At 48.6% G+C, this 26,021-nt stretch overlaps 2 protein-coding genes across 8 annotated transcripts in view; one reads left to right on the top strand and one right to left on the bottom strand.

Annotated features, from left to right (window-relative positions):
- Window positions 1-2,673: 2,673 nt before the first annotated feature.
- ADPRM (ADP-ribose/CDP-alcohol diphosphatase, manganese dependent) overlaps window positions 2,674-26,021 on the bottom strand; it is a 31,987-nt gene continuing 8,639 nt past the window's right edge. For 3 of the 5 annotated variants that reach the window (XM_072730362.1, XM_072730363.1, XM_072730364.1), the window contains exon 4: window positions 21,857-24,401. In XM_072730362.1, the coding sequence (XP_072586463.1) occupies window positions 24,091-24,401 (311 nt within the window). In that variant the 3' untranslated portion in view covers window positions 21,857-24,090. Of the gene's footprint in view, window positions 6,304-8,616; window positions 8,751-9,099; window positions 9,218-21,856; window positions 24,402-26,021 lie in introns of those variants that run through there. The other 2 variants (XR_011995939.1, XR_011995940.1) reach the window with 2 other exon arrangements.
- Window positions 10,271-21,505, top strand: TMEM220 (transmembrane protein 220). 3 transcript variants are annotated; one of them, XM_072730365.1, is made up of 6 exons: window positions 10,271-10,415; window positions 11,009-11,038; window positions 14,910-14,970; window positions 16,893-17,016; window positions 18,350-18,409; window positions 20,089-21,505. In XM_072730365.1, the coding sequence occupies exons 1-6, from the start codon at window positions 10,323-10,325 to the stop codon at window positions 20,222-20,224; spliced, it is 504 nt and encodes a 167-aa protein (XP_072586466.1). In that variant the 5' UTR covers window positions 10,271-10,322; the 3' UTR covers window positions 20,225-21,505. The 3 variants fall into 3 exon arrangements, with proteins under 3 accessions (XP_072586466.1, XP_072586467.1, XP_072586468.1); XM_072730366.1 differs by lacking the exon at window positions 11,009-11,038 and having other exon boundaries at window positions 10,272-10,415; XM_072730367.1 differs by lacking the exons at window positions 11,009-11,038; window positions 18,350-18,409 and having other exon boundaries at window positions 10,272-10,415.

Raw genomic sequence — 26,021 nt, 5'->3', positions numbered from 1 at the left:
TAGCACAACCCCCCACAAACAATCTGATTAAAAAATAAATGGGCAGAGGATCTAAACAGACATTTTCCCAAAGAAGACACAGATGGCCAATAAGCACACAGAAAGATGCTCAACATCACTCCTCATCAGGGAAATGCAAGTGAAAACCCCAAAGAGGTTATCACCTCACACCTGTTGGAATTGTTTCATCAAAAAAGACAAAAAACAGCAAGCATTGGTAAGGATGCGGAGGAAAAAGGAGCCCTTGTGCACTGTTGGTGGGAATGTAAGATGGTGCCACCGTCATGGAAGACAGGACAGAGGTCCCCGAAAGATTAAAGAATAAAGCTACCATATGACTTCTGGGTGTTCATCATCTGAAGAAAGTAAGGACACTAATTCAAAAAGATACCTGCGCCTCTAGGTTCACTGCAGCGTTATTCACTGTAACCGAGTTATGGAAAATAACACATGGTAATGAGATTTAGTGTGGCGATCACCCAGCAGCGTACACGATCACTGTGGAGCCCCCAGAACTGATATCATGCTATATGTCAACTTTATCTCAATTTTTTTGTAAAAGAAAAGAAAAGAAAGGGCAGCCCCGGTGGCGCAGCGGTTTAGCGCTGCCTGCAGCCCAGGGTGTGATCCTGGAGACCTGGAATCGAGTCCCGTGTCGGGCTCCCTGCATGAAGCCTGCTTCTCCCTCTGCCTCTATCTAAATAAATAAATAAACCTTAAAAAAAAAAATTGGCTTTGGACAGGTTAAAATGAAATCACACCCAAGGGTTGGGTGCAGGGAGAGCAAAGGAGAGGCTTTGGGAGAGGGGCCAGGGAGGCTGGGCTCTGTGGCAGAGGGAAGTGCGGATGTCAAGGGCAGGGGAGCTGATCAGCAAGGCATCATCAGCTGCTGACAAACGGGGGCATGGGACACTGAGACTTCACCTGGGAACTGACGAGATGGACACAAGTGGAGGTGGCAGCTGACCTCGACAAGGTCATGATCTGTAACCCAACACGCAGGCCGCCAGCTAAATGTGACTGTCTCCATTTTGCAGCTAAGGAAGCTGAGGCCGGGAAGGGCCCGGAGAGGTGCCCAGGGCCACGTAACCAGTGAGTGGTGGGGACAGGGCAGAGGAGCCAGGCATCCGACGTCACCCCACTCACTGTCAGAGTTGTCTCATCCTGCCCAGTCTAGGCTCCTCGCCCCTGCAGCCCCTGGGAGGGTGGCCTTGAATTTAGGGCCACGTGGGTCATGCCAGCACCGGGTCCTTGCAGCCGGTAGCTTGATGCAGCTCAAAACTGCCTGGTGTTTTAGTTGCACTGTTTGCATTCCCACAACTGACCAGGCTTTCTCTCTGCTTAGCTCTTAGGTGAAATGTCATCGATTCCCACTGGGCCCACGGGTGAGCAAGTTCTGAGGACCAACTCCATTACCCCTGCTGCCTGGGGGAGGAGGTGGGTGCCATCTACCGCTCATTTCCAAAATCTACAACCTCTCTGGCCCTGAGACGCTTAACTCACTGAGCCACCCAGGCACCCCGAACTATCTTATTTTTTGACGAGTTTTCAAGTGAGATGCAGACGTGAGTAGTATCCTTCACCTGTAAACGCCTCGGTGCGTACATCACTTAAGTCAAGTTTAATATTTGCTTTCCTTTTTTCAGATAAAGTTTGCAAACAGACTTTGAACAAATACAGACACACCTGGGGAACCGAAACGTCTGTCGAGACACAGAACGTTGTCATCACCCCCAGAAAGTTCCCTCTTGCCCCTGCTGCCCCCGCCAACCCCACCCCGGAGGCAACCGCTGATCTGATGTTTTTCCACCATAGATGATTTTGCCAATTCTAGAGTTTCCCGTAAATGGAATCCTCCAGCACATGCTCTTCTGTGCCTGGCTTCCTTGGCTCAGCACAATGCTTTTGCAACTCACTAATGCAATAGCATGTTATTAGCAGTTTGTTTCTTGTGTTTTTGCTAGCAGCATTCCGTTACGTGAACCTATCACAGACTGTTTATCCATCTCCTGTTCCCTGCAATTAAGTATGTTGATAAAGGAAATCATTCTTTAATGAATTTCCAGTTGGGATGCTTCCGTTTTTCTGTTAAGAATTCTCTCCTCATTGAAAGCAATCTGGGTCTGGCTCACGGCTGTTAGGAGCCGTGTCTCTGAAATCTGAAAGCTCTGGATTCCTATTTCCGTGCCCCGGTGTCACTAACTGGGTGCCCTCGTGCCGGTCACCTCGCCACGCTGTGCCTTACTTTTCCCATCTGACCGCTGGGAATGAAAACACCTAAAGGGTGTGAGTTGCTTATCAGATTTGGAGCAGCTTAGCTCATTCTTTTGCTCTTTCATGTAACTGTAAGTAACAAGTGCCTGCTGTGTCCTGACTTTGCCAAGTCTGGGAAACAAAAGGGGTTTTCAGGCTGGTGGGTTACACACACCGCACAACTAGACAACTAGCTGCGAGGTTGATGATTTAACTGTCATTGTTATTAGTGCTGCAAGGAGAGAAAGGGAATTGCCTGGATAGTGTGGGGCAGGGAGAGAGGAACAGTGGGAGGCTTGATTTTAAGCTGAGGTCTGGGACGTGTATCTGACCCAGGCCGCTGGCTGCAGGGAGTGCAGGGACCGGGAGGGATGTGCATGCATTTGCTGGAGTCTCCGTAACAAAATAGCATAGGCTGGGTGGCTGCAGCCACAGGAATTTATTTTCTCACAGTTTTGTAGACAGGAGGTCTGAGACCAAGGTGACACCGGTGGTGGTGGGGGGAGGGGGGGTAGCGGGCAGTGATTGCTCTCTGGAGAGCTCTCTCTTCCTGGCTTGTAGATGGCCAGCTTTTCACTGTGTCCTTAATGTGGCTTTCCACCATTCCTGCATGGACAGCTAGCTCCAGTAGCTCTTTCTTCTCCTTCTTCTTCCTCTTCTTCTTCCTCCTCTTCCTCTTCAATATTTTATTTTTTCATGACACAGAAAGAGAGAGCAGAGGGAGAAGCAGGCTCCTTGCAGGGAGCCTGATGTGGGGCCAGGACTCAATCCCAAACCCAGGATGATGCCCTGAGCTGAAGGCAGATGCCCAATAGCTGAGCCACCCAGATGTCCCTCTGGTAGCTCTGACGTCTGGTAGGACCAGACGTCAGTCCTATCAGATCAGGGCCCCACCCGTGTGACCTCGTGAACTTTATCTCATGAATGTCCCCATTTCCCAAAGCAATCACCACTGGGGGTGGGGGTCAGAGCTTCAATATGTGAGTCATGGCAATGGGGCCACAGTTTGATCCACAACAGGTGGACACAGGGAAACCAGTGAGGAAGTTAGGGAAGAAATGCTGATGGCCTGGAGCAGGTGTTGGCACTGAGCAGACAAGTCAGCCACAGTGGGTGGCAGTGGACTTCACAGGGGAGGGAGGGGCTGGAGGTGTCCAGGATAACAGTAGGTTTCTGCAGTGAGTGTCAGTGAATTGAATGGTGGCCCCTGAAAAGGTCTGCCTCCCTCCTAGCCCCTGGAACATGTGAAAGTGATCTTATTAGAAACAGGGTCTTTGGGATGCCTGGGTGGCTCAGCGGTTGAGGGTCTGCCTTCAGCTCAGGTCTCGATCCTGGGGTTAAGGATCTGCAGGTGAGATCATCCTGGACCACCCACATGGGCCCTAAATCCAACAATCCCAGTCCATCTGAGACTACAGTCATGTGACCACAAGGACCCCACCCCCACCCCACAAAAGCTGAAAGAGGCCAGAAAAGAGTCTCCCCAGAGCCTTGGGCAGGGAGTGGGTCCCTGTGGACACCTTGATTTTGGACTTGAGGTCTCCAGAATGGTGAAAGAATACAGTTCTTTAGGTCCCCAGTTCTGTGACACCCAGCTAAGGCAAGCCTAGGCAACCAATCCAAGGAGTAACTGAAGGGGGTGAAGGTGCCTCCAGGGAGGGCAGGCCAGCAGTGGGGCGGGGGCAGGTGTTGGAGGATGGGAGATGGGAGAGGGGGTGCCAGGTTTAGATGTGGAGATGCACATGTTGTGGTGAGGTTAGGGTGTGAGGGATGTCCTAGGGCCCTCAGTAAACACTCAGTGCCTGGTCGCTGTCATCATCATTATTTACCTTCGCCCTAGTACTAGAAGTGACTGCTCCCCTTAGACGCATCGGACTTGCCCGGAATTTCGGGGTGGCAAACAATTTGCAGCTCAGCCAGCTCACAGCCGAGCTCAGCAACTGCCCGGCCACACGCCCGTCCAGACACCAGTACTTCCTGGTACAAAGTTCTGTTTGTCCTCGGCCACTCCAGGCTCTGCAGCCCCCCAGAAAGTCGGCCTCCAAGGAGCCCGCCCAGGGCTCCATCGGCTGCAGAAGCCCGCCACCTAGAGCCCACCCGCCGTCCTAACAGCCTGGCCCGGGTGCAGACGGAAGAGGCCTCCGAAGTCACTGGGCTTTTCCCACTTCCAAGTACAGCTTCCTGTGATCAGGCTCCAAAGGTCAAGGGTATGGGCGGAAAGATCTTTCTGGTCTTTTAAAAGGGCTCGGAGGCAAGACAGCAGCATCAAAGCAGGCCTGCAGGTCACCCTTTAAGCGCCCCCACCCAGTCTCCAGGTAACGGGGTGGGAGGGAGTGCGTGGGGCCTACCTCCCTCTGGGCTTTCCTAAACCGACAGGCGGCCTGTCTATGCACCTGGAGAAGTCCAATTCTGAGTCACGGGTCAGACGAGCTGGGGTCTTTCTTGAGGACTGGAGTTAAGGACAAGCGTGCGCACCTCTGTGCCTTCATCTGTTCAGTGGGGATCATGACAGTACCTGCCCCACTGATCTGTTGGCAGCATGAGTTCACGTATACACAGTGCTCAGAATACTGCCGCAACCCTGAGGGCTCGGTACGTGTTAACCTTCACAATCTGCACACACCTGCGCCTACAACAAACCCAATCTTGCAGCAGCTTTCTTACAGCAGCATTGCAGTGTATCCCCAAGCACTCCCCGTGCCTTGCCACCCCTAGCTCAGGGTTCTGGGGGCTCCTCATTGCACTTGATGGAAAACTGACCTCCTCAGCCCACACCCTTCTAAATTCATCTCTCTGCACTCACATACCGCCCTGCTGGGCCTCTGGATTCGGGGCCTTCCGACCTGCTCCTCTGTCTCTGTGAGGCACTCCCCCCCACCCCGATGCCTCCTTCACCTGCACTCCCCTTTCATCTTTCAGGGTGCCCCTCCCAAAAGTTCCCTCTCCAGGAAGTTTCTGGAAGCCCTTGGAAAAATTCTGACTCCTCTTTGTTTCACACAACCCCAAGAGCGTCTGTGCTTTCCCACAATCCCCTGCTGGGATCACCTGCCACTGTGTGTGTGATTATTGTTCAGTGTGTCCACGCCACGGGGTAAGGCCATGAATGTTCTGTTCACAGTCACATCGTCAGTCATTAGCATGGCGCCTGATACATAGGGAGGCTGGAATAAATGTTTAGTGAATGTGTCTTTCTTACTTAGAAATTGACCGAATGGGGGACACCTGGGTGGCTCAGTGGTTGAGTGTCTGCCTTTGGCTCAGGTTATGTTCCTGGGTCCCAGGATCGAGTCCCCACAGGGAGCCTCCTTCTCCCTCTGCTTATGTCTCTGCCTCTCTCTGTGTGTCTCTCACGAAAAAAGAAAAGTAAGAAAAGAATTTGACCAGATGGGTGGTGCCAGCAGGTCAGCTCATTCTCCACCCTAGGCCAGCTGGCTGGGAGGCCACACTCTCTCTAGAATCACAGCAAAGAGAGGAACTGCGCTTGTGAATTGCCTCTTGGTCCACATCAGGCTCCATGAGGATGGCTTGATGAGGAAATGTGAGTGTCCGTGGCCAGGGGGGCAAAGCACCTCTCCGGCCTGTGCTGGGCTGAGCTGAGCCTGCCCTTGCCCTCCGGATGGACACGACTCTGTGGGTTTCCACAGCCACCAATCCCCCTCTGCTGACACTCCTTTTAGAGATGCTCAACATTCACGAGCTCTCCCTCAATCTCAAGTGAGGCCCTGGGAGGCCGGCTGTGTCTTTATATGAGTTTGCCAGTCCCTGCTCCATCTCTTGGCATTGAATTCAAAATCCCACTTGCAGAGAAAAAACTAGCACCTCTATTTCCAAGTCTTCTGAGGACAGATCTCCTCATGCTGCCCAGGCGCTGTCAGGTTCTGGCGGAGAAGCCGATCCCCCTCACTTGACACCAGTGGCTCTCGCTGCTTTCATGAAGCTGTCACTGACCTGGCAGCTGGGGGACAGCCCGGCAGGAGGAAGGCCTTCGGAGTTGCCTCTCTGCAGAAGCCAGCACAACAGGCCCCTGCCTCCATCCACATGGTACCGTCTCTGCAACAGTGTGACATTGCAATTAAAATGGAAGATGAAATGACTCTTTGTGAAGAGCTCTCTGGGATACTGGCTTCATTTAAACTTATTTCTCATTACTTTTCAGACGAGGCTTCTCTTCCCTGTCTTTGCAAAATCTGAACAAACAGGCTTTTTAAGCATCCACTTAACTACTGAATCAGGATTTTACAAGTCACCATTTGGAGTCACAGGTGACAAAAACCCAACTCACAGGCTTATATATAAAGATGGGACTTCGTTGGCTAACAACACTGAAATATGGAGAGGCAGCTCCCAGTGACAGACATGGATGGTTCTAGAACCTCAAGGGATGTCATCAGGCAGGCAGATGTCACCCACCCTCTTTATCTCTGAGCTTGGATTCCTCTACATGAATCCAACTTCAGGAAAGCTTTCTCCTGGCAGCCTTGGCATACGTGCCATCAGACCAACACACTCAGCAAAAAGAAAGCTCCCCTCTCATAGTCCAGCTACAGTTCTCAGTATTTGCAAATATTGGGGGTATGTTTATACTAAAAAATTATTCCTTGTTGATCTGAGATGCAAATGTAACTAACATCCTGTATTTTATCTGGCAACCTTAGTCCAACACAGGTCCTAGCAATATGGTCGGCCAGTTTGAGGCACACACCATCCCAGATCCAGTTGCTGTGGTCAGGAGGATGGGTCATGCCAACCAGCAGGCCAAGGTCACCTCCCTATCTCTGGAGAGGGGACTCCATGGCCAGCGCTCTGAGTATCCATGCCCCAATAGCGGGAGAAGGGGCCCTTCCCAAATAACAGGGACGCTAATCCTATAAGAAGGGGAATGAACCCTGCACAAATGAAAACATACGTCCATACAGCAGTCTGGAAGGTTCCAGACAATAGTGGAAACTATAAAACTACACTGTGGCTTTATGGCACGCCACTTTTCACACCATTCTTTCCTTGCCACCTGCACTCCTATTTGGTTGGCAGAGCAGATACTATCACCCCCTATACGAGTTTGCTAGAACTGCCATGACAACACATCACAGCCTGGGGAGCTTGAACTACAGACAGCTATTTTTTGACTGTAAGTCTGGAGGCTGAAGTCCAAAGTCAAGGTGTCAACAGGGCTGGTTTCTGAGGCTTCTCTCTTGGCCTTGCAGATGGCCATCTTCTTGCTGTGTCGTCACGGGGCCTCCCCTCTGTGTGTGTCATGTGCTGTGTCCTAATCTCCTCTTGTCATAAGGACACCAGTCATATTGGACTAGGGTCCACCCCAATGACCTCATTTTAACTTATCTCTTAAATAAGTTAGCTCCGGTGAAAGGTGAAATAAAATGGAGTCACTTATGTCAAGGGGCTTTACAAAGGGAGCCAGGAGCCCATTAAGGAGGTGGGCTTTCAGCACATCCTCACTGGGTAGAATTTATAAACTGGGCCAAGTCAGAAATATTCCAAGGACTCTGCATGAACACCTGCTGCGTGCTACAGGAATGGACTTTGGCTTAGTGACAGCCTTGGCAACCCGTTATGTCTAGCCAACACCAATCAAAATTCTTCGTAAATGACATATGCATACATTCCCTTTTGCCTTTAGAAACCCAACTCATGTTCTCTTGTGGGCTGCTACCCAAACCTGTGCCCTCTCCCCCAATTGCCATTAAGGTCAGGACTTCAACATATATATGAATTGGCACGGGGACTGATTCAGCCTAGAACACTACCCTCTCCTTCATTTATTTATATTTTTCCTCCGATAAGGAATAGGACAGTGAGGGTAGTCACTGGTCCCTAATCCCAGGGCTGATTTGGCAGTGGAACTCACTAAGGAGCCTGTCCTCTGCCTGGCCCTTATCCCTGGGTAGCCAGCCCATGGCCCACTTGCATGCTCCCTTCAGGAAGTGCACAGGGCAAATCCACCCTCCTCATCCAGCGCTCAGCACAGGGCCAGGAGCCCAGCTGGTGATGTTCTTGAAATAAGCATTCCTTAATAGGAACGCAACAGGAGGGAAAAACTCCCTAAAGCATTTTAGGAGATTTAGCTAAAAGGAGGAGGACAGGAGCTCATGCTCATGATTTGAAGTGATAAAGACTCCTTAGAACAGCAAAAATGTTGAGGCCTATGGATGTGTAAATGAGCTTGGGAAAGCCTCATCAGAGGGTAAATTACAAAACAAAAAAAGACTGTAAAACTAGTGAGAGAGGAGAACGGTGAATATCTCAGTGTCTTCGGTTCATAAGAAATTCATGAGCAACGCGTGTGGAAATTTTGTTGGTTTTGGTGGTGGGAAAGAATTGTAAATATGTATAATATGTAAATACCTTTTATAATAAAAGCCCATGAAGATAAATGAGCCTGTCTGCAGAAAAGCTGTGAGCTGTGTAAGATGCTAATAGAACTGTCGTCACTACGAAATTACCATAATGCTTACGGGGCACTCAAAGTTCCTCCAGCTCTGGAAAGAAATGCATAAATACTAATCAGAAAAGGCACACAGACACCCCATCCCACCCCCGGCTCCCGATCTTTTTCTTTCCTGTGAGGAAGGCTGCCTTGGTGACCAGGCAGCAGAGCTGGACCTACAGGGTTAAACATGACCTCCTTCCACCACCCACGACCTTCGCTGGAAGTGGACCCCAACCACCCCCAAGCTGACCTCAAGCTTCCTAACTCCTTTCCAGCTGATCTCTTCACTGGGGCAAAGCTGACCCTGCCGGAACCGAACCACCCCTTCAAGCAGTAAGGCCTGCCCTGAGCCAGCAAGACCCCGCCCACGACTGCCCCCAGACCACGATGCTTCCGACCTGCACTGCCACCTGCACGCACACCCCCATCCCTGTCCCTCGTTCTCCTATGGAAGCCTGGAAGTATTTTCAGCACTGTGGAGTCTTGAGCCCTGCGGTCTTCCCGGGGTCGGCCTCCCTGAAAAACAAAAACAAAAACAAAAACAAAAAAAACCTTTCAGTTTCCCCACCCCCCTCCCGGCCCTTGCGGTCTGCCAGCAGAGCAGTGACCGAATCTGGCTGTCTGGGGCCCCGGGGACAAGCCATCCATCCAGTCGCTCCGGGACCCGCTTTCCTCATCTGTGAAATAGGGACACCGCGCCTGCCTGCCTGCCTTCCTCCCCACCGCCACGTTTGGGGGAGAGGCCAATGGAAGAAGTATTTAGACTCAAGTAGTGCCACGTCCCCTACCGAGAGGGCGGCGGCCAGCGGCCACACCACACCTGAGCGACCTGAGGTCCGGCGCCGGGAAGCAGGGCACTCAGATGCCGGGTCCGCCCCGCCCAGGCGCCCGCCCCCGCGACAAGCCCGCCCCAAGCCCCGCCTCCAGCCATCACCATGCCCCGCCCCCGGAGCCACGCCCTGCCCGGTGCCGAGCCCGCCCCGCCCCGCAGCCCCGACGCCACGCGCGGTCCAGAGCCCGCCCCTCCCCTCCCCGCCCCGCCCCGCCCCGCAGCCCCGACGCCCCGCCCGGTGCAGAGCCCGCCCCTCCCCTCCCCGCCCCGCCCCGCAGCCCCGCCGCCCCGCCCGGTGCAGAGCCCGCCCCTCCCCTCCCCGCCCCGCCCCGCCCCGCAGCCCCGACGCCCCGCCCGGTGCAGAGCCCGCCCCTCCCCTCCCCGCCCCGCCCCGCCCCGCAGCCCCGACGCCCCGCCCGGTGCAGAGCCCGCCCCTCCCCTCCCCGCCCCGCCCCGCAGCCCCGACGCCCCGCCCGGTGCAGAGCCCGCCCCTCCCCTCCCCGCCCCGCCCCGCAGCCCCGACGCCCCGCCCGGTGCCGAGCCCGCCCCGCCCCTTCCCGCCCCGCCCCGCAGCCCCGACGCCCCGCCCGGTGCCGAGCCCGCCCCGCAGCCCCGACGCCCCGCCCGGTGCAGAGCCCGCCCCGCCCCTCCCCGCCCCGCCCCGCAGCCCCGACGCCCCGCCCGGTGCAGAGCCCGCCCCGCCCCTCCCCGCCCCGCCCCGCAGCCCCGACGCCCCGCCCGGTGCCGAGCCTAGCCCTGCGGTCGCCGGGTCCCGAGCCGCCAGCAGCCATGGCTCCTGCGGCGGGGCGCTGGGCCCCCGGCCTGTGGCGGGCCTGCAGCTGGCTCATGGCCGCCTTCTTCGCGCTGGCGGCCTTGGTGCAGGTCAGCGCCTCGGCCCCGGGCGGCGGGCGGCGGGCGGCGGGCGAGGGGGCTGCGGGTGGTGCAGGGCGCCGGGCTTCGAGCTCCGCCCCGGCCCGGCGCGCGGTGTAGACTACCCGGCCCTGCCGGAAGGGGACGAAGATTGGGGTCACGCCCCGGCGCCCCGCCCCTCCCCCGGCCGAGAGGTGGCGAGTCCACGTGACCGCCGGCACCCCCCCCCCCCCGACCCCCCACGAGCCACGTGCTGGGAGGAGCGGGACGAGAGGACAGGCCCGGGATGGGGCCCGGCACGGCTCGGCCCCGCGAGTCCGCCTCGCCCCCCCCAGCCGTCCTTACTCCCGAAGCCTGGAGGCCCCCCCAGTACCTCTTTCCGACTTCCGTGCGGTTCTGTGCTCCGGCGTGTGGCTGCGCTCGGCCAGCGGCCCCGGGCCACCCCCCCCCCCCCCCCCCCCGCCCACGACCCCGCCGATCCTCTAGGCCCTCGTGTGGCCCCGCCGCCCAGCAGCGTCTGCACCGAGCAGGACTGCGGCGGAGCGAGCGGAGCTGGGCTGCAGCACCACGCGATGTCTGCTAACGCCCGTGTTCTGGCGTTGCAGGTGAATGACCCAGATGCAGAACTGTGGATGGTGAGTAGGCGCTGCTCCCTCCGGCAGGAGCCGCGGGCCCGCACCAAACAGCCTCGTCGATTAGTCCCGCCTCCCTGCCTTGTGTACATAAAAACTTAGACATCGGATCACTTGTAAGCCCTCTTCCCTAAAATATCAGGGGAGAGGGATCAGAGGGGTGATGTAATGTGTGTTTGAGAGAGAATTCAGGATTTTCCCGAGACCTGAGGGGCCTTTCCGCAGTGTTCCCTCCCAAGACACACAGTAGACCTCCCAAGGTCAACTGAACCGTTCCTCCTGAGTTTCCACCCAGAAACTCCAACAAACATTTGACCAGAAAATGGCAGGCTTAGGGATTGAGGTTCTAATTCAGTGAGTTGTGTCTATAAAAAGTAGTTAAAGCCCGAAAAATCTACAGAATACATTTAGCCGGTGCTCTGATGGAACTATTTGGAGGAGGATCGTTCCATACACTTTCAGAACTATCTGGATTTTGCCCAGTTTCTTTCAAAACAGATACGTAGGACTGTGGAGTATCACCAATGAGATGTTTTGGCAACGAATGAAAGTGTTTGGATCAGTATTGCAAAATTCCAGTCAGTTTTTTTTTTTTTTTAGTGCAGTAGAACTTATTCTGACATCTATTATTGTCCAGATCACATGCCTTTGCATTAAATCAAATTGCCTCCTCCTGAGCACTCTGGTCCATATCCTGAGTTCCAAATATTATTTCCCTGCAGGCAAGCCTCCCAACACCCAGCTTAATGTTGAATTTCCATAAGACTGCTAGATCTGTCCACCTGTATGTCACACTGACCCCTCCAACACCCCAAGGTCCCTACGGCCTCTTTTCCTCCTAAACCCCCTCCTCCTCCAGACTCACCCATTTCTGTCAGCAGAAATCATCGTCGGGGACATCCTTGGTCCCAACCACAGGCATCTCTAACATCCCTCAGTTCCTTGCCACCACCTTTGAGATCCTTCCAAAAAATAAAATGAAGAACAAAGCGATCCAGCCAAACCCAATCTAGGTCTAACTGTTTATCTGTATGGTATGTGTATACTTTCCCTCCCACCTTATGCTTAGGTGACACCATGTCCCCAAAGACATCCTCCCTTCTTGCCAGTTTCACCCTCCATCACTTCCCAGGTGGACTCCTGTAATAGCTTCCTAATTCTCGGAGCTGCCTCTAAGCTCTTGCATTCCTTGAACAATCTGCATTTTTGCTTCCTGTTTCAAAAACTTCCCTCATCTCCCAAGATCCCTGAGTTACAACTCCCCGGGGTGCTCAAGGCCTACCAGTGTGGCTCCAACCCACGTTCCCACCTTGGTCTTGGAAGCCTGATCCACCTATAATACTTACTGCACTTTGCCCCTAGGATTCCTGTATGTCATACTCTAGCTTCAAAGTCTATCTCAAAAAATCCCTGTCTCTTTTCCATAGGTTCCAACTGTCCTTCCATTGAACCTTTAACGCTAACACATTCTGCTTTACATTCAAGCTGGTTCTGTACATGCCAGCTTCTGGGAAAACAGAGACCAGTTCTTCCTCTTTGGTGGTCCTCAGGCAACCTAACACACAGCCTTCCTATGGCAGCCGTTCTGTGTTGACTCCTGCGTGAAAGCATGCACAGATGAGCCAATACTGGGTAACTGGGCCTTGGGGGCTTGTACCACACCTGACTCATTTTCATGTCCCCTACTTCATCTTGCTCATGGGAGGATGCCTGTATTAGGATGCATACAGGAGCAAATAATGGAAAATCTGACTAGCAAGAGGTTATAAAAAGAGAGCATCTCACTTAAGAAGTCGAGAGGCTGCTGCTTAATGACCCACAATGTCATCAAAGACCTGGGCTTTCTGGGTTTCTTCTCTGTCACTTCCAATGTGTGGGTGATATATCCTCTCATATTCACAAAATGGCTGCTGCAGCTCCAAGCATCCTGCCCAGATGAGAGCATCCCAAGCAGGAAGAAACAAGACAGGAGCAAAACAATTTTTCCTCCTGTGCTTTCTTCCCTTTTATCAGGGAGGAAATGTTACCCAAGAAGCCCTTCAGACAGGCCACTATGCAGTATCTGCATATACCCATAAGGTTTATGTTCTGGGATCCATCTTGCTTGGTCAATGTCTGTGCATACTGGTTGTTAAAATGCTCTGAGTATCAGCCTTGCCCCTACAAGACTTCTTACAATTTATGGCTGGAGCATGATCACCCCTAGCTGAAGAGGCTGGGAAAACAAATTGGCTTTTATAATGGCGGGTGGACAAGGGAGAGAGACATTAAGAATGAATGCCATGGGGGGTGCTTGGCTGGCTCATAAAAAATAAAAGACCTTATAAGTGGGTTCTACTGAGTTCATTATTGAGTATTTATACTGTGTATTATATTACCTTGTACTAGAAACCATTATTTTCAGTCTCCTTGTCCTCAAAAAAAATTCTTTATTTTATTTGAGATAGAGAAAAGCATTTAAGGATTAACATGGCACAACTGCCATGAAAACCCACTATGGAAAGGGTTACTTTATTCATATGTTTACAATATAAAGAAATAAGATCTTAGATCCCTTAATCTGTTAATAACAGATACCTGATACATGTGAGTGCACATTTTAAGAAAATTTCTGCCAAACATTTCTAACAGAGAGCACAGTTAAATGTTGTATGGTGTGTGTGTAACTTCTCTCTCTCTCTCTCTCTCTCTCTCATTCTCTCTCCTTTCCTCTCTTTCTCAGTGGTTAAGTCATGTAGGTTTTCATTAGGGGAAAACCACTCCTTACTGCTCCAAGTGTGGACCTTAGAACAACAGCAGCAGCATCCCCTGGGAGCTTGTTAGAAAAGCAGAACTTGGCCATACCCCAGACTTCTAGAATCAGATCTGCATTCTAACAAGCTTTCCAGGTGATTTGTATACACACTGAACTTTGGGAAGGTCTGGTCTTAACCCTCAATAGCATGAATGCCTATGTGTGAGAGGTGACCAGACTTGCAGATGTCAGGACTGGCCATCATCAGGGATGGAGTAGGAAAGATAAACACCAAGTGTGTAATCCAGATGCCCTCTCTCCCTGGGATCAAGACAGACCTGTTTCTCTGGTGAAAGCAAAGCACTTAAAATGCACAGCTGTGACAACTTCCAGATAAGGAAAGATTTCTGACATGAGCATCATGGTTGATACGGGTAAGCAGCTAAGTTTCCTGGAAACTCGTCATGCCTCCTGTATACCTACCATTCATATTCTACTCGCTCTCTGCCCACAACACACAGGCCAGAGCAGGTCTGGCTAGAGTTGGCTTGCTGTGCATCAGGCTTGAAAACAGGCCTCCTCAGGCCAGGCTTCCACACTCCCAAACAGCTTGTCAGCAGTTTCCAAAATGATGAGCCTGATCTTACCTGATGTGGACACTGTAAGTCAACTTTCTGTGGTCTCACCTGCAGAACTGGAGTATTAAGCAGGGTGGGCCACAGGGTCAGACCCAGCATGGCCGTCCAGCTGACCGTGGCTGCTCCTGCCAGACTTTTCAGAGCAGTTGCTTTTGTGTGAGTGGGGAAAGACCACGTGGGCACAGACGTTGCTTGAGACAAACTCTGGAGGTCAATGTGTCTTGAGACCCAAGCTCTGCTCAATGCCAGTGCGCAGAGCTGAACCAGTTTTTCCTGAAGTAGACTACAGTCTAGGAGGAAGGTAGGTAAAATTACACCCTGGCATGGCAAGTGCCATAACAGCAGAAGTTACAACTTCCTCAACTGTTACTGCAAGGACTGGCAAATCCTGCAGCAGGACGGCCCCCGGGGCCACCTCTGTGTACTCCCTAGATTCTTCTGAACATCTCCTAAGTCAGGCATACTTCTTACCCCATGTAATCTCCTCCCTCTTCGCTCACAGGTGGTGTACATGATACCTGCAGCGCTGAGCCTGCTTGTTGGACTTAACCCTCTTGTCACGGGTATGGATGCTGGATTCTGCACAGACACGTAGCAGATCAGATATCTGACAATAACGACAGACTCTCGGGGGAAAACACGGGGCTCTCCAGGTCTCCTCATTCCTGATAACAAGAGGAGCTAATTTTAATCTAGATCACCCTTGCCCATCTTCAGGCAGACTTCACACGGACCTGCCACACCAAGATAGCCTCTTATCAGCTTGGAACCCAAGGTCACTTACGCTGGTGTGGAACACGATTGTGCAGTGTAGCCCACGAGAGAGAAGGGCTTTGGTCAGCACGCTGATCAGCAACAGAGTACAAACCTTGTGTCTCTAGAGTCAGTGGCAACCAGGGTCTATTATGTGTTTCCTCTTTATCAGTTCTTCTTAACTCCAATACCACTCCCAGTAACCACTTTTTCAATCAACATGTGTGTATATGGGCTACTTATTTAGGGAAACGGTTTATATAATGTCCATACGGATGTCTAGGTTTTTCATAATACATCTTGTTCTCCCTAACTTCCTTCTGTGCCATCATAGTACCTACAGCAATTTACTGCATGCTTTTATATGTTTTCCTCTGCTAGGCTGTAAGTCCCTTAAAAGTGGGACTGGGTCTAGCCTATCTTTGCCCAAGCCTAGCTGAAATATGGCCAGGAATGTGGTAGGTATTTAATGCTTGTTGAATGTGAACAGATGGCTGTAAAACAGAGGCTTTATCATAGACTTTGTAACCTGCTCCTTGGAAGATCTATATCCATCTCAGGTGGGTATACAGGTAACAAAATTTGCTTAAAATAGCTGGTTTCTATTGCCCACAGGCTGTCTACCTCCATGCTAGGCAAAACATAGTTGCTTTACCTTTTATGGCCCAAAGACTCTCAGTAAACCTTGAGTTGGACAGTTTTATACCATAAAACAGTGCCTAATAAGCAAAAAAAAAAAATACATTTTACATTGTTTACTAACGTTTTCTTATTAATAGGGACTGTAAGTCCTGATGGGTCATTCTTCAGGGTTATGAAAACCAGTGGGCCCTCAAAGTAATCAGGGGCCTTGGAATAAAGACCAGTGGTTCCCAAGTGGGTGGGGAACACTCTTGTCCTCTGGATGCACAGGCTCCTGGTACGTGCCTGGAACTCTTGTCTGCATCTGTAAGGTGTATCAGGGCTCCATTAGTTGCAGGCAAGGAACAAACCCAAATGGGCTATGAGTTCAAAAGGAGACGGACTGGGATACTGGACTGAGAAAATCAGAGGTGGTGCTAGCTTCAGGTGCTGGTGGTGGCTCAGAACTTAAACTTGTCCGCACCTCACAGTCCCACCATATGCCGCTCTGGCTTCAATCCTGGGCCCCTCATGATAGTCGACAGCTCAAAGTTCACTTCTCTGTGATGCTCTGTCCAACAGAAGATCAAACCTGCTTCTCAGATAGCTCCGCAGCAGTCTCAGAATTGAGCTGTGGGCCCCAATTTGTCGTCTGTTCATCCAGAGCCAAATCATGGTTGCTAACAGGATGAAATGTGTTGACTAATCAAGCTAAGGTCCAATAGTCTGGGACACATGGCCTGGTATGTGGGAAGGACAGATCCCCAATGAAAACAAGGGGTAGTTATCTTAGAAACAAGACACATTGGAAACTGCAAAATAAATGTCCACCTGAATTTATTATTACTGCTTTAACCTTTCTGATGTCCCCCAAAACAAAACTTAAACCCCAGGTTTTTTTTTAAGTAGCCTCTATTGCCCAGTGTGGGGCTTGAACTCATGACCCCAAGATCAAGAGTCCCATGCTGTATAGACTGAGCCAGCCGGGCACCACCCCAGCTTTTTTTGAAGGCTTTACCTAATAGGAGACTATGGCAGAGCAGACACAAAGAAATCATTTTTCTCTGGGATGTGGTTCCATGATTAACAGCACCAGAATATCTATTTTTAGGCAACTTTATCTGGAAGAGTGTCTCCACAATACACATACTCGTTTGTATCGTGTGGGCTGTCAGCTTGGCGTGCCACCTCTGGCTTCACTCCCAACATAACATCTTACATGAGGAAGAAGGCAGGTGAGCTGTGACCTTTGCTCCTTGGAAGGGGTGGGGTGGAGCTGAGAAATCAGTTCCTCTGTAACCCCGTATCTGCACCGTGATGACTCAGCTACCCTAACTGCACCCAGAGGAGCAGGGAAGGTATTATCTCCTTGATAAGCTGAAGAAACAGAAAATGAGCCAGGATTCACACCCAGCATCACGTACCACATTCCACAACCACTACCAGAGGCAGTCAGCATACTGGTTATGTTACCGTTGGGCATTTGACCTTGGCTCCCTTACAATGAACGAGCAACAACACCATACAGTAATAGTCCACTCTTACAAGGTGAAAACTCCATCAGCATTCTGATTTAGTTGTGGTTCTGGCCAAAAATCTTATCTACAGATGTGATCAGCTCCCTCAGAGGTCAATATGTTAAGTCAACCTCCCATCAGCCTTGCCCTGCAATGTCTCATGTCATCCCTATTTTCTCATCTCTTCCTTTGCTTCACCCCACCCTTGACTCCCTGGCCTCACGCACAGCCCCTTTTTCCTTTCCGTCCATCCTACTGCTAACATCTACTAACACTAAGATTTAGAGATGGATAAGGTAATCATTCCTGGAGAGGTGCTACTTTGTTGTAGGCCCTAATCCTTGGAAAACTGGATAGCAAATGAGGTTGGGTCTGCCCATGGGATTATAAGCCAAATGGGTTGATTCAGCTCCACCAGCCATGAGGCCCATGAGTTATGGTGAGCTTCCAGTGGTACCATGGCCAAACATGACCTTTCTACTTTTATGTAAAAGATGTGTGCTTTTAACACATATTTCTAGAAGCATATACCCACCCCAGAATCATTAGTCTGACTCCTAAAAATCATTTGTCTCCACTAAGATGTGACCCAATTGCAGCATGCACTCAAATTATTTATGGATCTGAGTTCATCCTGCCTAACAGTGAACACTCTAAAACAATGTAAAACTGATGCCTGATATATCTGGGGTAATTTCCTTGGTTGTACTATATTCTTCCCAATGACCTGAAATAAGTGATTTATTTGTGGTTTTGTTTTGTTGGGTTTCTTTGTCCACTTAGAAGTTGGGGAATGGGGATGGAATTCACATCTACCTCAGAAGATGAGACTTATTTTCATATAAGGCTTTATGAAACTTATTTTCATATAAGGCTTTGAATTTAGTAATTTTTGACTCATGACCAGATTTGAAAGTATTCTGTAGATCCTGTATATCTTGGGGGAAGGTCATCCAATAATCAGCAGAAGCTAGCGGTCATGGGGAGAATGGGATGATATGCATCTCACTTGCAGTTACTTCAAAAATCTGAAATGTATGCTGTTTTATAGGGAGCTGTTTGGTCTGGTGATTATCACAGTATGGATGAGTCTATGTCACAGTTCATCAAAGTAAGTTTTCAGCTCTCATTAGCTAAAAACAGATATCTTCAGGTTGGTGAGGTCAGATAGGCAAGTGAAAGTATATGCAAACAAGAATCTTTGAAAGAAATCTTTCCTTTTCCTAAGGAAACCTTTAACAAACACTTCCAGAAAACAGAAAAAAAGGAACACTTTACAATTCATGTTACAAGGACAGAATAATCTTGATACCAAAACTTGACAAGAACATTTAAAAAAAGGGAGAGGGAAGAAAAGCAAAGAAATTACACAGCAGTCTCATGACTGCAGACTGAAAAATCCTAAACAAAGGGAATCAAATTAGGGAATCAAATCCCACAATATATAACCCAACCACCAGGTTGGGTTTATTCTAGGAACACAGTTTAACATTTGAAAACCAGCCACTGTTTTCTATCACATTAACAGAATAAAAGAAAAAATAAACTGTCTTTTCAATCTATTCAGAAAGAACATTTGGTAAGATTCATCATCCGTTCACAAGAGCTGTTGGAAAACAGGTGTAGAAAGGAACTGAACCCGATAAGTGGCATCAGCACCAAAGTTTGATACTCAGTGGTGAGCAGCTGAAAACTGTGTCTGAGATCGGGAGTGAGCAGGGGTTAGCCACCATTGCAACTCGTGCTCAACACTGCTCTAGCTTGTATTGTGGCCAGTCCAAAAAGGCAAGAAAAAGAAATAAAAGGCACAACAATTGGAAAAGAAAAATGTTCATTATCTACGGCTGACATGATTGCATATGCAAAAAAAAAATCAAACAGAATCTATGACATTACTAGAGTGAGTTTAGCATGACTGCTAGATGAATGTACTGAAACCAACTGCATTTTTATCAATAAGTAACAGAAATGATAAAAACAAAGTTAATCATAAATAATAATATCAAGAAATCAACTCTCTAGGAGTAAATCTAGAAAGACATAGGCAAAATCTCTACAAATAAAACTATAAAACACTGTAGGAGAAATTAAAGACCACCTAAGAAAGTGGAGGGATAAACCTGTGCTGGTAAAAGGATAAACTAATCAAAGAGTGGAATCTAGAAACAGGTCCACACACGAGCAGACCCTTGACTTATGACAGAGGTGGCAGTGCAGGTGCAGCAAAGAAAGGCAGACTTCTCAACAAATAGTGTGGGATCAAGGGAAAGCCCATATGGACAATCTTTCCCTAGCTAACTTTCATAAGCATCAATTCCAGGTGGATTGCTCTAATGTGAGAAGCAGAACAGTAAGACTTCCAAAGAAGATAACCCCAAATCTCCAAGACCTTGGGGAGGCAAAGTTTTCTTAAAAAAGATGCAGAAATCATAAGGAATAGATCAATTTTAACACTGCCTAATTAACCAGTGACTTCAGTTCCTCAAAAGACATCAATATGTGAGTGGGAAAAGCCATTTGCAACACATACAACAACAAAGATTTGCATTAAGAATGAAGAACTCCTGGGGGTACCTGGGTGACTCAGTCGGTTGAGTGTCCAAGACTTGATTGCAGGTCTCTATCTCAGGGTGGTGGGTTTGAGCCCCACGTTGGGCTCCAGGCTGGGCATGGAGCCTACTTTGTAAAAACAAAATGTGCTCACCTAATTCCACCTTTGTATTTATTTCCAAAGCAACCCATAATTTTTATTGGATTTTTATTGCTAATAATTCCTGTGGGTCTTTATAGGAATCCAGCTGGTGGAAGAATTCAGTTGGCTACTGCCGTTGTAATCACTCTCCTCCCATTTATCTCTTGGATCTACATATACATCAACAAGGAGATGCGGTCCTCCTGGCCAACTCACTGCAAAACAGTAATTTAAATGAAGTCAAGAATCCTGTTCTTAAAATGAGTATTGTTGATCAACTGTTTATAAACATATGTAACCAGCCAATATATGTAAGAAGCCAATTTCCTAGGAGTTTATTTCAGGTAATTTGAGCTAATATTAGAGATGATTTTTTAAAAAATTCTAAGAACTTTCTGAGGATGCCTACAATACAGCATACGATTGCAGGGAACTGGTAAGAGATAGGGGTCTGACATTATGTTGTGTCACCATGTAGTAGAAAAGGCAGCAGAACAAAAGTTCAGAAATATGAATTCTAACTCAGCTTACCACTATCTATCTATATGACTTGGGCAAACATATGAACCTCCTGGTGGATATCTTTATCTGCAAAATAGGATTAATGCCAGATCTCCTACTCACTTGTGCAGTAGTTGCAAGGATTAAACTGGAGAATAGGAGAGCACTCCAAAAGTACCAAGTGCTCCTAAGGGATTACACGTGATTAAAACAGGAAAGCAGGGTTTGAGTGCTGTGATGGAAACAGAGGTTCAAGAAAGGGCTGTACCCCTGGCCTGAACTCACTGTATGCAGGACCGGTGCAGTGCCATGAGCGAAACGAAGATGCCAAATGAACGAGCATGTAGCATAAAGGAATTTGGGACCAAAAGGAAAGAGGGAATATTAACCATTGTAAATGAAAAAGAAGACTAAGATCTATACACATTAAAAAATAATAATAATAAATGTCAAAGGTAGCCCTGGGGAGAAGACCATTTTAGAGCTGTGCTCTCCAGTGTGACAACCTGCATTACCATAACCGTGATGCATACACACACACAACCTAGTAACGTCACCACCGTGCATACGCACATGCACAGACATGAGAACATCACTGTGGTGCATACATCCGTGACATGGTAGCATAACATGGTAACAAAACCATAATGTGTTGCACTGAGTACTTGAAATGTGGCCAGAATGGGACAGTAAAATTCTGCTTTGTTCATTTTAATTTTAAAACATAATTCAATTATGAGAAAACTTGTAAAAGTGTTTTGGAACAACTTGTGTATGTGACTCTACTTCTTTAACCTCAAGTTTTATATCTAAATATAGATCAAGTATTTCCAGTGAAAATATTTGTCATGTCCAATGGATGGGTTATAAAGTATAAAATACATACTGGATTTTAAAGACAGTACAAAAAATGTAAAATGTTCTTATATTGATTACATGTTGAAATGATGTTTTAGATATATTTGAGTTAATATAAACTATATCAATTAAAATTGTTATGGTTATCTGTTTGCATTTACTTTGTAAAATGTGACTGCTTTTAAATTACTTCTGTGGCTCACATTGTATTTTTGTTGGATGGCAAATTTTTTATACATGCTATCTTTAAACTTTGGAGTCCAAATCTCATTTTATGAGATTGAGGAAATATTTCACTCAAAAAATATTTCTACTCTCTATCAAAAGAGTGGAAATAAGTCTGGCCAAGTGTCTTTTTTACACCCTTTAATACAATATTAACTATTCAATAGATATTTGTTAAAGAAGGTATGTATGGTTTTTTGTTTTACACAATGGCCACTGGACAGGCAAAATTCTCTATTAAGATTTAGTTGAGGGAAAGGGAAGAAAAAAATCTAGTCAACATTAAAGCAAATAATGTGAAATTTATTTTAAGGGCCAATAAGATACATATGAAGGCTTTCAGTGTTCCAGTGAACATTTAGCTTATGTGATACTTAACGGTTTTTACATCTCTTTTAATGTAACTACTAAAATCACACGTGAAAAAATGGATTCCTTTGCAAATTCTATATAGGATCTATGTAACCTCCAGGTAATGCCTGACTCTACTTAAAAGACAGTAATATTCCAATTTTTTTAAAAAAAGTGGTGTTCCAAATATACTTTCATCCTATCTGCACCTCCGGTATCACTACGAATTCCAAGATTATACGCAGTTCCTTTTGTATCTTGATAAGTATGGAAAAATTTGGAAGAGCACTGCCTCCTGAGAGGAGTCCTTCTTACTGAGATTGTTGTAAACTCTATTTCTCAAGTGAATTTCAGTGAACTCCAGGTCTCTAGTACCCAAGCCTCTTGCCTTCCCACTCGCCTTTTTCCTTCCCTCTGGCACTGGTCTCCATCAGCCTCTCAGGGACATGGATCCAATCACATTCTCCCCAGTGGAAATGGGGGGCTCCCTGTGGTCTGACAAGCCCAGTTCCAACTGTGGGCTTACCATTCAAGGCTCTTCACGACATGGCCCTGTTAGCTTCCCGTGCTATGTCTTGCCATGATCCTAGGTACCTTTTGGTGAATCTTCACAGCATCCCTCATCACTCCTACAGTCTGCATGCCCTCTGACCTCTGCTGAGTCTACTCTGCCTACCTGTCAAAACCATGTTCCTCCTCTTTCATGTCATTTCTGATCCCGTTAAACAAAATTGAACTCCCCCTGGCCCCCACACACCCAGGCCCTTCTGCACACGTCTGCATCTGTGGGTGGTAAGGTCAGTGAATGCAGGAAGCACACTAGTTACCTCTCTGGTGGGGGGACTCACAGCTCTCAAGGATATGCAGGTCCTGGTCCCCAGAACCTGGGACCATCACCTTGCATCACAAACCAGGCTTTGCAGAGACGATCAAGGTGCAGATCTTGAGATGGGGAGAGAATCCTGGATCCTCCAGGGGATGCCTGGAGATAATCACAATTGTCCTGACAAGAGGCAGGCAGGCAGAGGGAGGTCTGAAGAGGCTATGATGTGGGCTCTGAGGATGGAGGGACGGGCCAGGAGCCAGGAATAGATTGCAGGAAGTGGGCTCTAGAAGCTGGGAAAGGCAAGGAAGCGGGTTCCGCTGCACGGAGTCCCTGGTGGCAGGAAGGCAGGTCTGTCAATACCTTGAACTCAACCCAAGGCAAATGGCTCAGGCTCCTGGCCTCTAGAACTGTAAGAGCACAGACGTGCTGCTGGAAGCCACCAATGAGGCAGTAATCTGCCACAGCAGCCCCAGAATGGGGGCACACGGATGCTGACTCGAACTGCTTTTCACTCTCTTGATGTTTTTTAGGTCCTGAGTCAAACTTCCTCTACACTTAATGGTCCCTTTGCTCTCTAGTAAATGTTGCCACAAATAAGCCTTAGCATGTAGGACAACCGAGTTAACATGCTCCATTTGTCTAGAGGGAGTGAGGAGTAAATTCATGGAGCCCCTGTGGTCTCTGGCTGCTAGAGATGAGCTGTTGTTCAAAGAGACCTGGCCGGCAGGCACACAGCTGCACTGGCCTCTGGTCCTGCTTTGCTTAGAATCACAAGGCGACCACATGACTCCTCAGGAGGCCCTGCTCATAGCCTCATGTGGGAGAGACCACACATCTGTCTGAAACAGCTTATTTGTTGTTTATAAAACACAGATATAAGCCTATAAATGTCCAAACATGATGGGTATTCTGAGCAAAAAAGGTCCAAAGTTTATTCACACAGCAGGATAAACAAAGTTTACCTGAGCGTATTTTTTTATTACGAATTTTAAATTACATAGGTAATACATGAATACATCCTCCTTGTAAAAAGTAAAAAATTTCCAATAAGGCTAAATGAAGTCAGTTTTGAGAATGATACCACCCTCCGCCCCCTCGGTCTCCTCCCTGGCTGATTCATGCTGCTTTCATTCATTCTGTTTCCAATCCTCAGCACTGGATATGTTATCCCAAAAAATGACATTTCAGAGTGTCTCATGAGCTAACGCACACTGAGGCCATAAATACATTTCGTTGTGCAAATAGAATCCTAAACAATGAGCCTGAGGATTTCTGGGGGGTGGGGGAGATAAAAACAACACTCAACCACCACTCTGTAAAGGTAAACAGGTAAATCAGACTAAAATTGGGAAGCGTTCTCCTTCTTGTAATTCATAATTCTGTCTGGAACTCTGCCTCTCCCTTTCAACATCATTTTGTCAGGATAGACATAAACCGTGCCAAAGGCCTGGCTGTCCGGAGCAGTCTCAATAACCCCTTCTAGGTTGATGTGGTGCACACCAAAAGGATCCTCAGAGTAGCCACCATCGTGAGTGTGACCGGCGAAGAAACACACCACACACTTGTGAGACCAAATGACTGCCAAGGCATCTCTGTAATTCCAGGCCAGGCACACACTGTCAGAGGCCTCTGGGTAAATGGGAAGATGGCCTGTTAGTTAAAGAGAAGAAAAGTTATGAGCCAATTAAGAAATATCTCTTTCATCAAAACAAATGGCTAAAAACTAGTACCTGGAAAAAAAAGAAAGGAGGGGGGGTATTGCTACTTATTTCCAATAGACTAAGACCACAGAGAATCCATGTACGTGAAGAACTACAGCTTCATCTACAGCCTCATCTCTGCGGCGTAGAGTGGGAGACAGTCCACGCACACGGGGAGAGGCCTCCATCTGGGCAGAACCCCTGAGATCCCTACAGCCTACAGCGTCCAAAGAGGCACGAGTGTCGGGAAAAACCAAGGCAGGCCCATGCAGAATGGTCCACAAGGGTGGCCAGAAGCCAGGCAGATGCCATGCTGGAGTCCAGTCTCTTACACAGAAAGAGAGACCCCTAATTTAAGAACAGTGTAGGGATGAGTCATGGGTTATATGTCATTCATACAGACAGTGCTTTAAAACTGATTCATGCTGCTTTAAACACCTCCATGAGGGATCCCTGGGTGGCGCAGCGGTTTGGCGCCTGCCTTTGGCCCAGGGCGCGATCCTGGAGACCCGGGATCGAATCCCACGTTGGGCTCCCGGTGCATGGAGCCTGCTTCTCCCTCTGCCTGTGTCTCTGCCTCTCTCTCTCTCTCTCTCTCTCTCTGTGTGTGACTATCATAAATAAATAAAAATTAAAAAAATATATATTAAAAAAAAAAAAAAAACACCTCCATGAGATCACATAGCCAGAGCCATTTTACAGATGAGAAAAGTGAGGTAAAGCAGGGCATATTTATCCTAGGTCCTACAGGAGATACATGGAAGGAGAGCCGGGAGAATTTCGAATTCCTGACGCCAAGACACACAGGCGGTCATGTCATGTATCACTCTGGAGCACAGGCACAAAAGCTCACTCAGCTTTGCTTCTTCCCCTTAAATCACTTTCCTGTTTTGTTACTATAAACGGTTATTTTTATTCTAAATTTTTATTATGAATATTTTTATTCTAATACCTATCAGTTTGTAATACAATTTAAAAAGGGGGGTGTTAACAGATTCCTAAAGAGTCAAAAGAGTCAGAAGAACTTATGAGTGAGCGTGGGCACACGGGTGGGCACAGGCACGCACACACACCCCCCACAGGTGCGTGCACACACGACCACTCCTGAAGCCATGATGAGGTCTCAGAGTCCACAGAGGCTGGTGACTCCCCAGATTGAGGCACGACTCTGGACTCCTCTGACACAGTGACCTGCTCCCCGTCCTTGAAATGCTGGACTGCCAGGACACCACCAGTCCCCCTTGTTTCCTTCCAACCTCGATGACCATGAATTATCACTCCCCTTGGTGGGCTGCTCATCTCCCCACTCCCTACTAGGAGGGCCTCAATGCTTGGTCCCTGGGCTGTGCTTCTCTGTTTACACCTAATGTGACCTAGTAATTATACCATCTCCAATGTCTCTGGCATTCTTTCCACTCCCACGTGTTTATACCCAGCCCAGACTTTCACTCTGCATTTCAGCCTCAAACATCCAAACTCCTTACTTGATGTCTCCAATGATGCCTAACAGGCATCTGAAACTTAACCTTTTCACAGCCGAACTTTTGGACTCCCCACCCCACATCCCCTC

This window comes from Vulpes vulpes, chromosome 12 (assembly GCF_048418805.1).
Source record: "Vulpes vulpes isolate BD-2025 chromosome 12, VulVul3, whole genome shotgun sequence".
In the NCBI taxonomy this organism is placed as follows: Eukaryota; Metazoa; Chordata; class Mammalia; order Carnivora; family Canidae; genus Vulpes; species Vulpes vulpes.
Note: the sequence above shows the minus strand (reverse complement) of the source record. Positions and strands in the feature narration are given on the sequence as shown.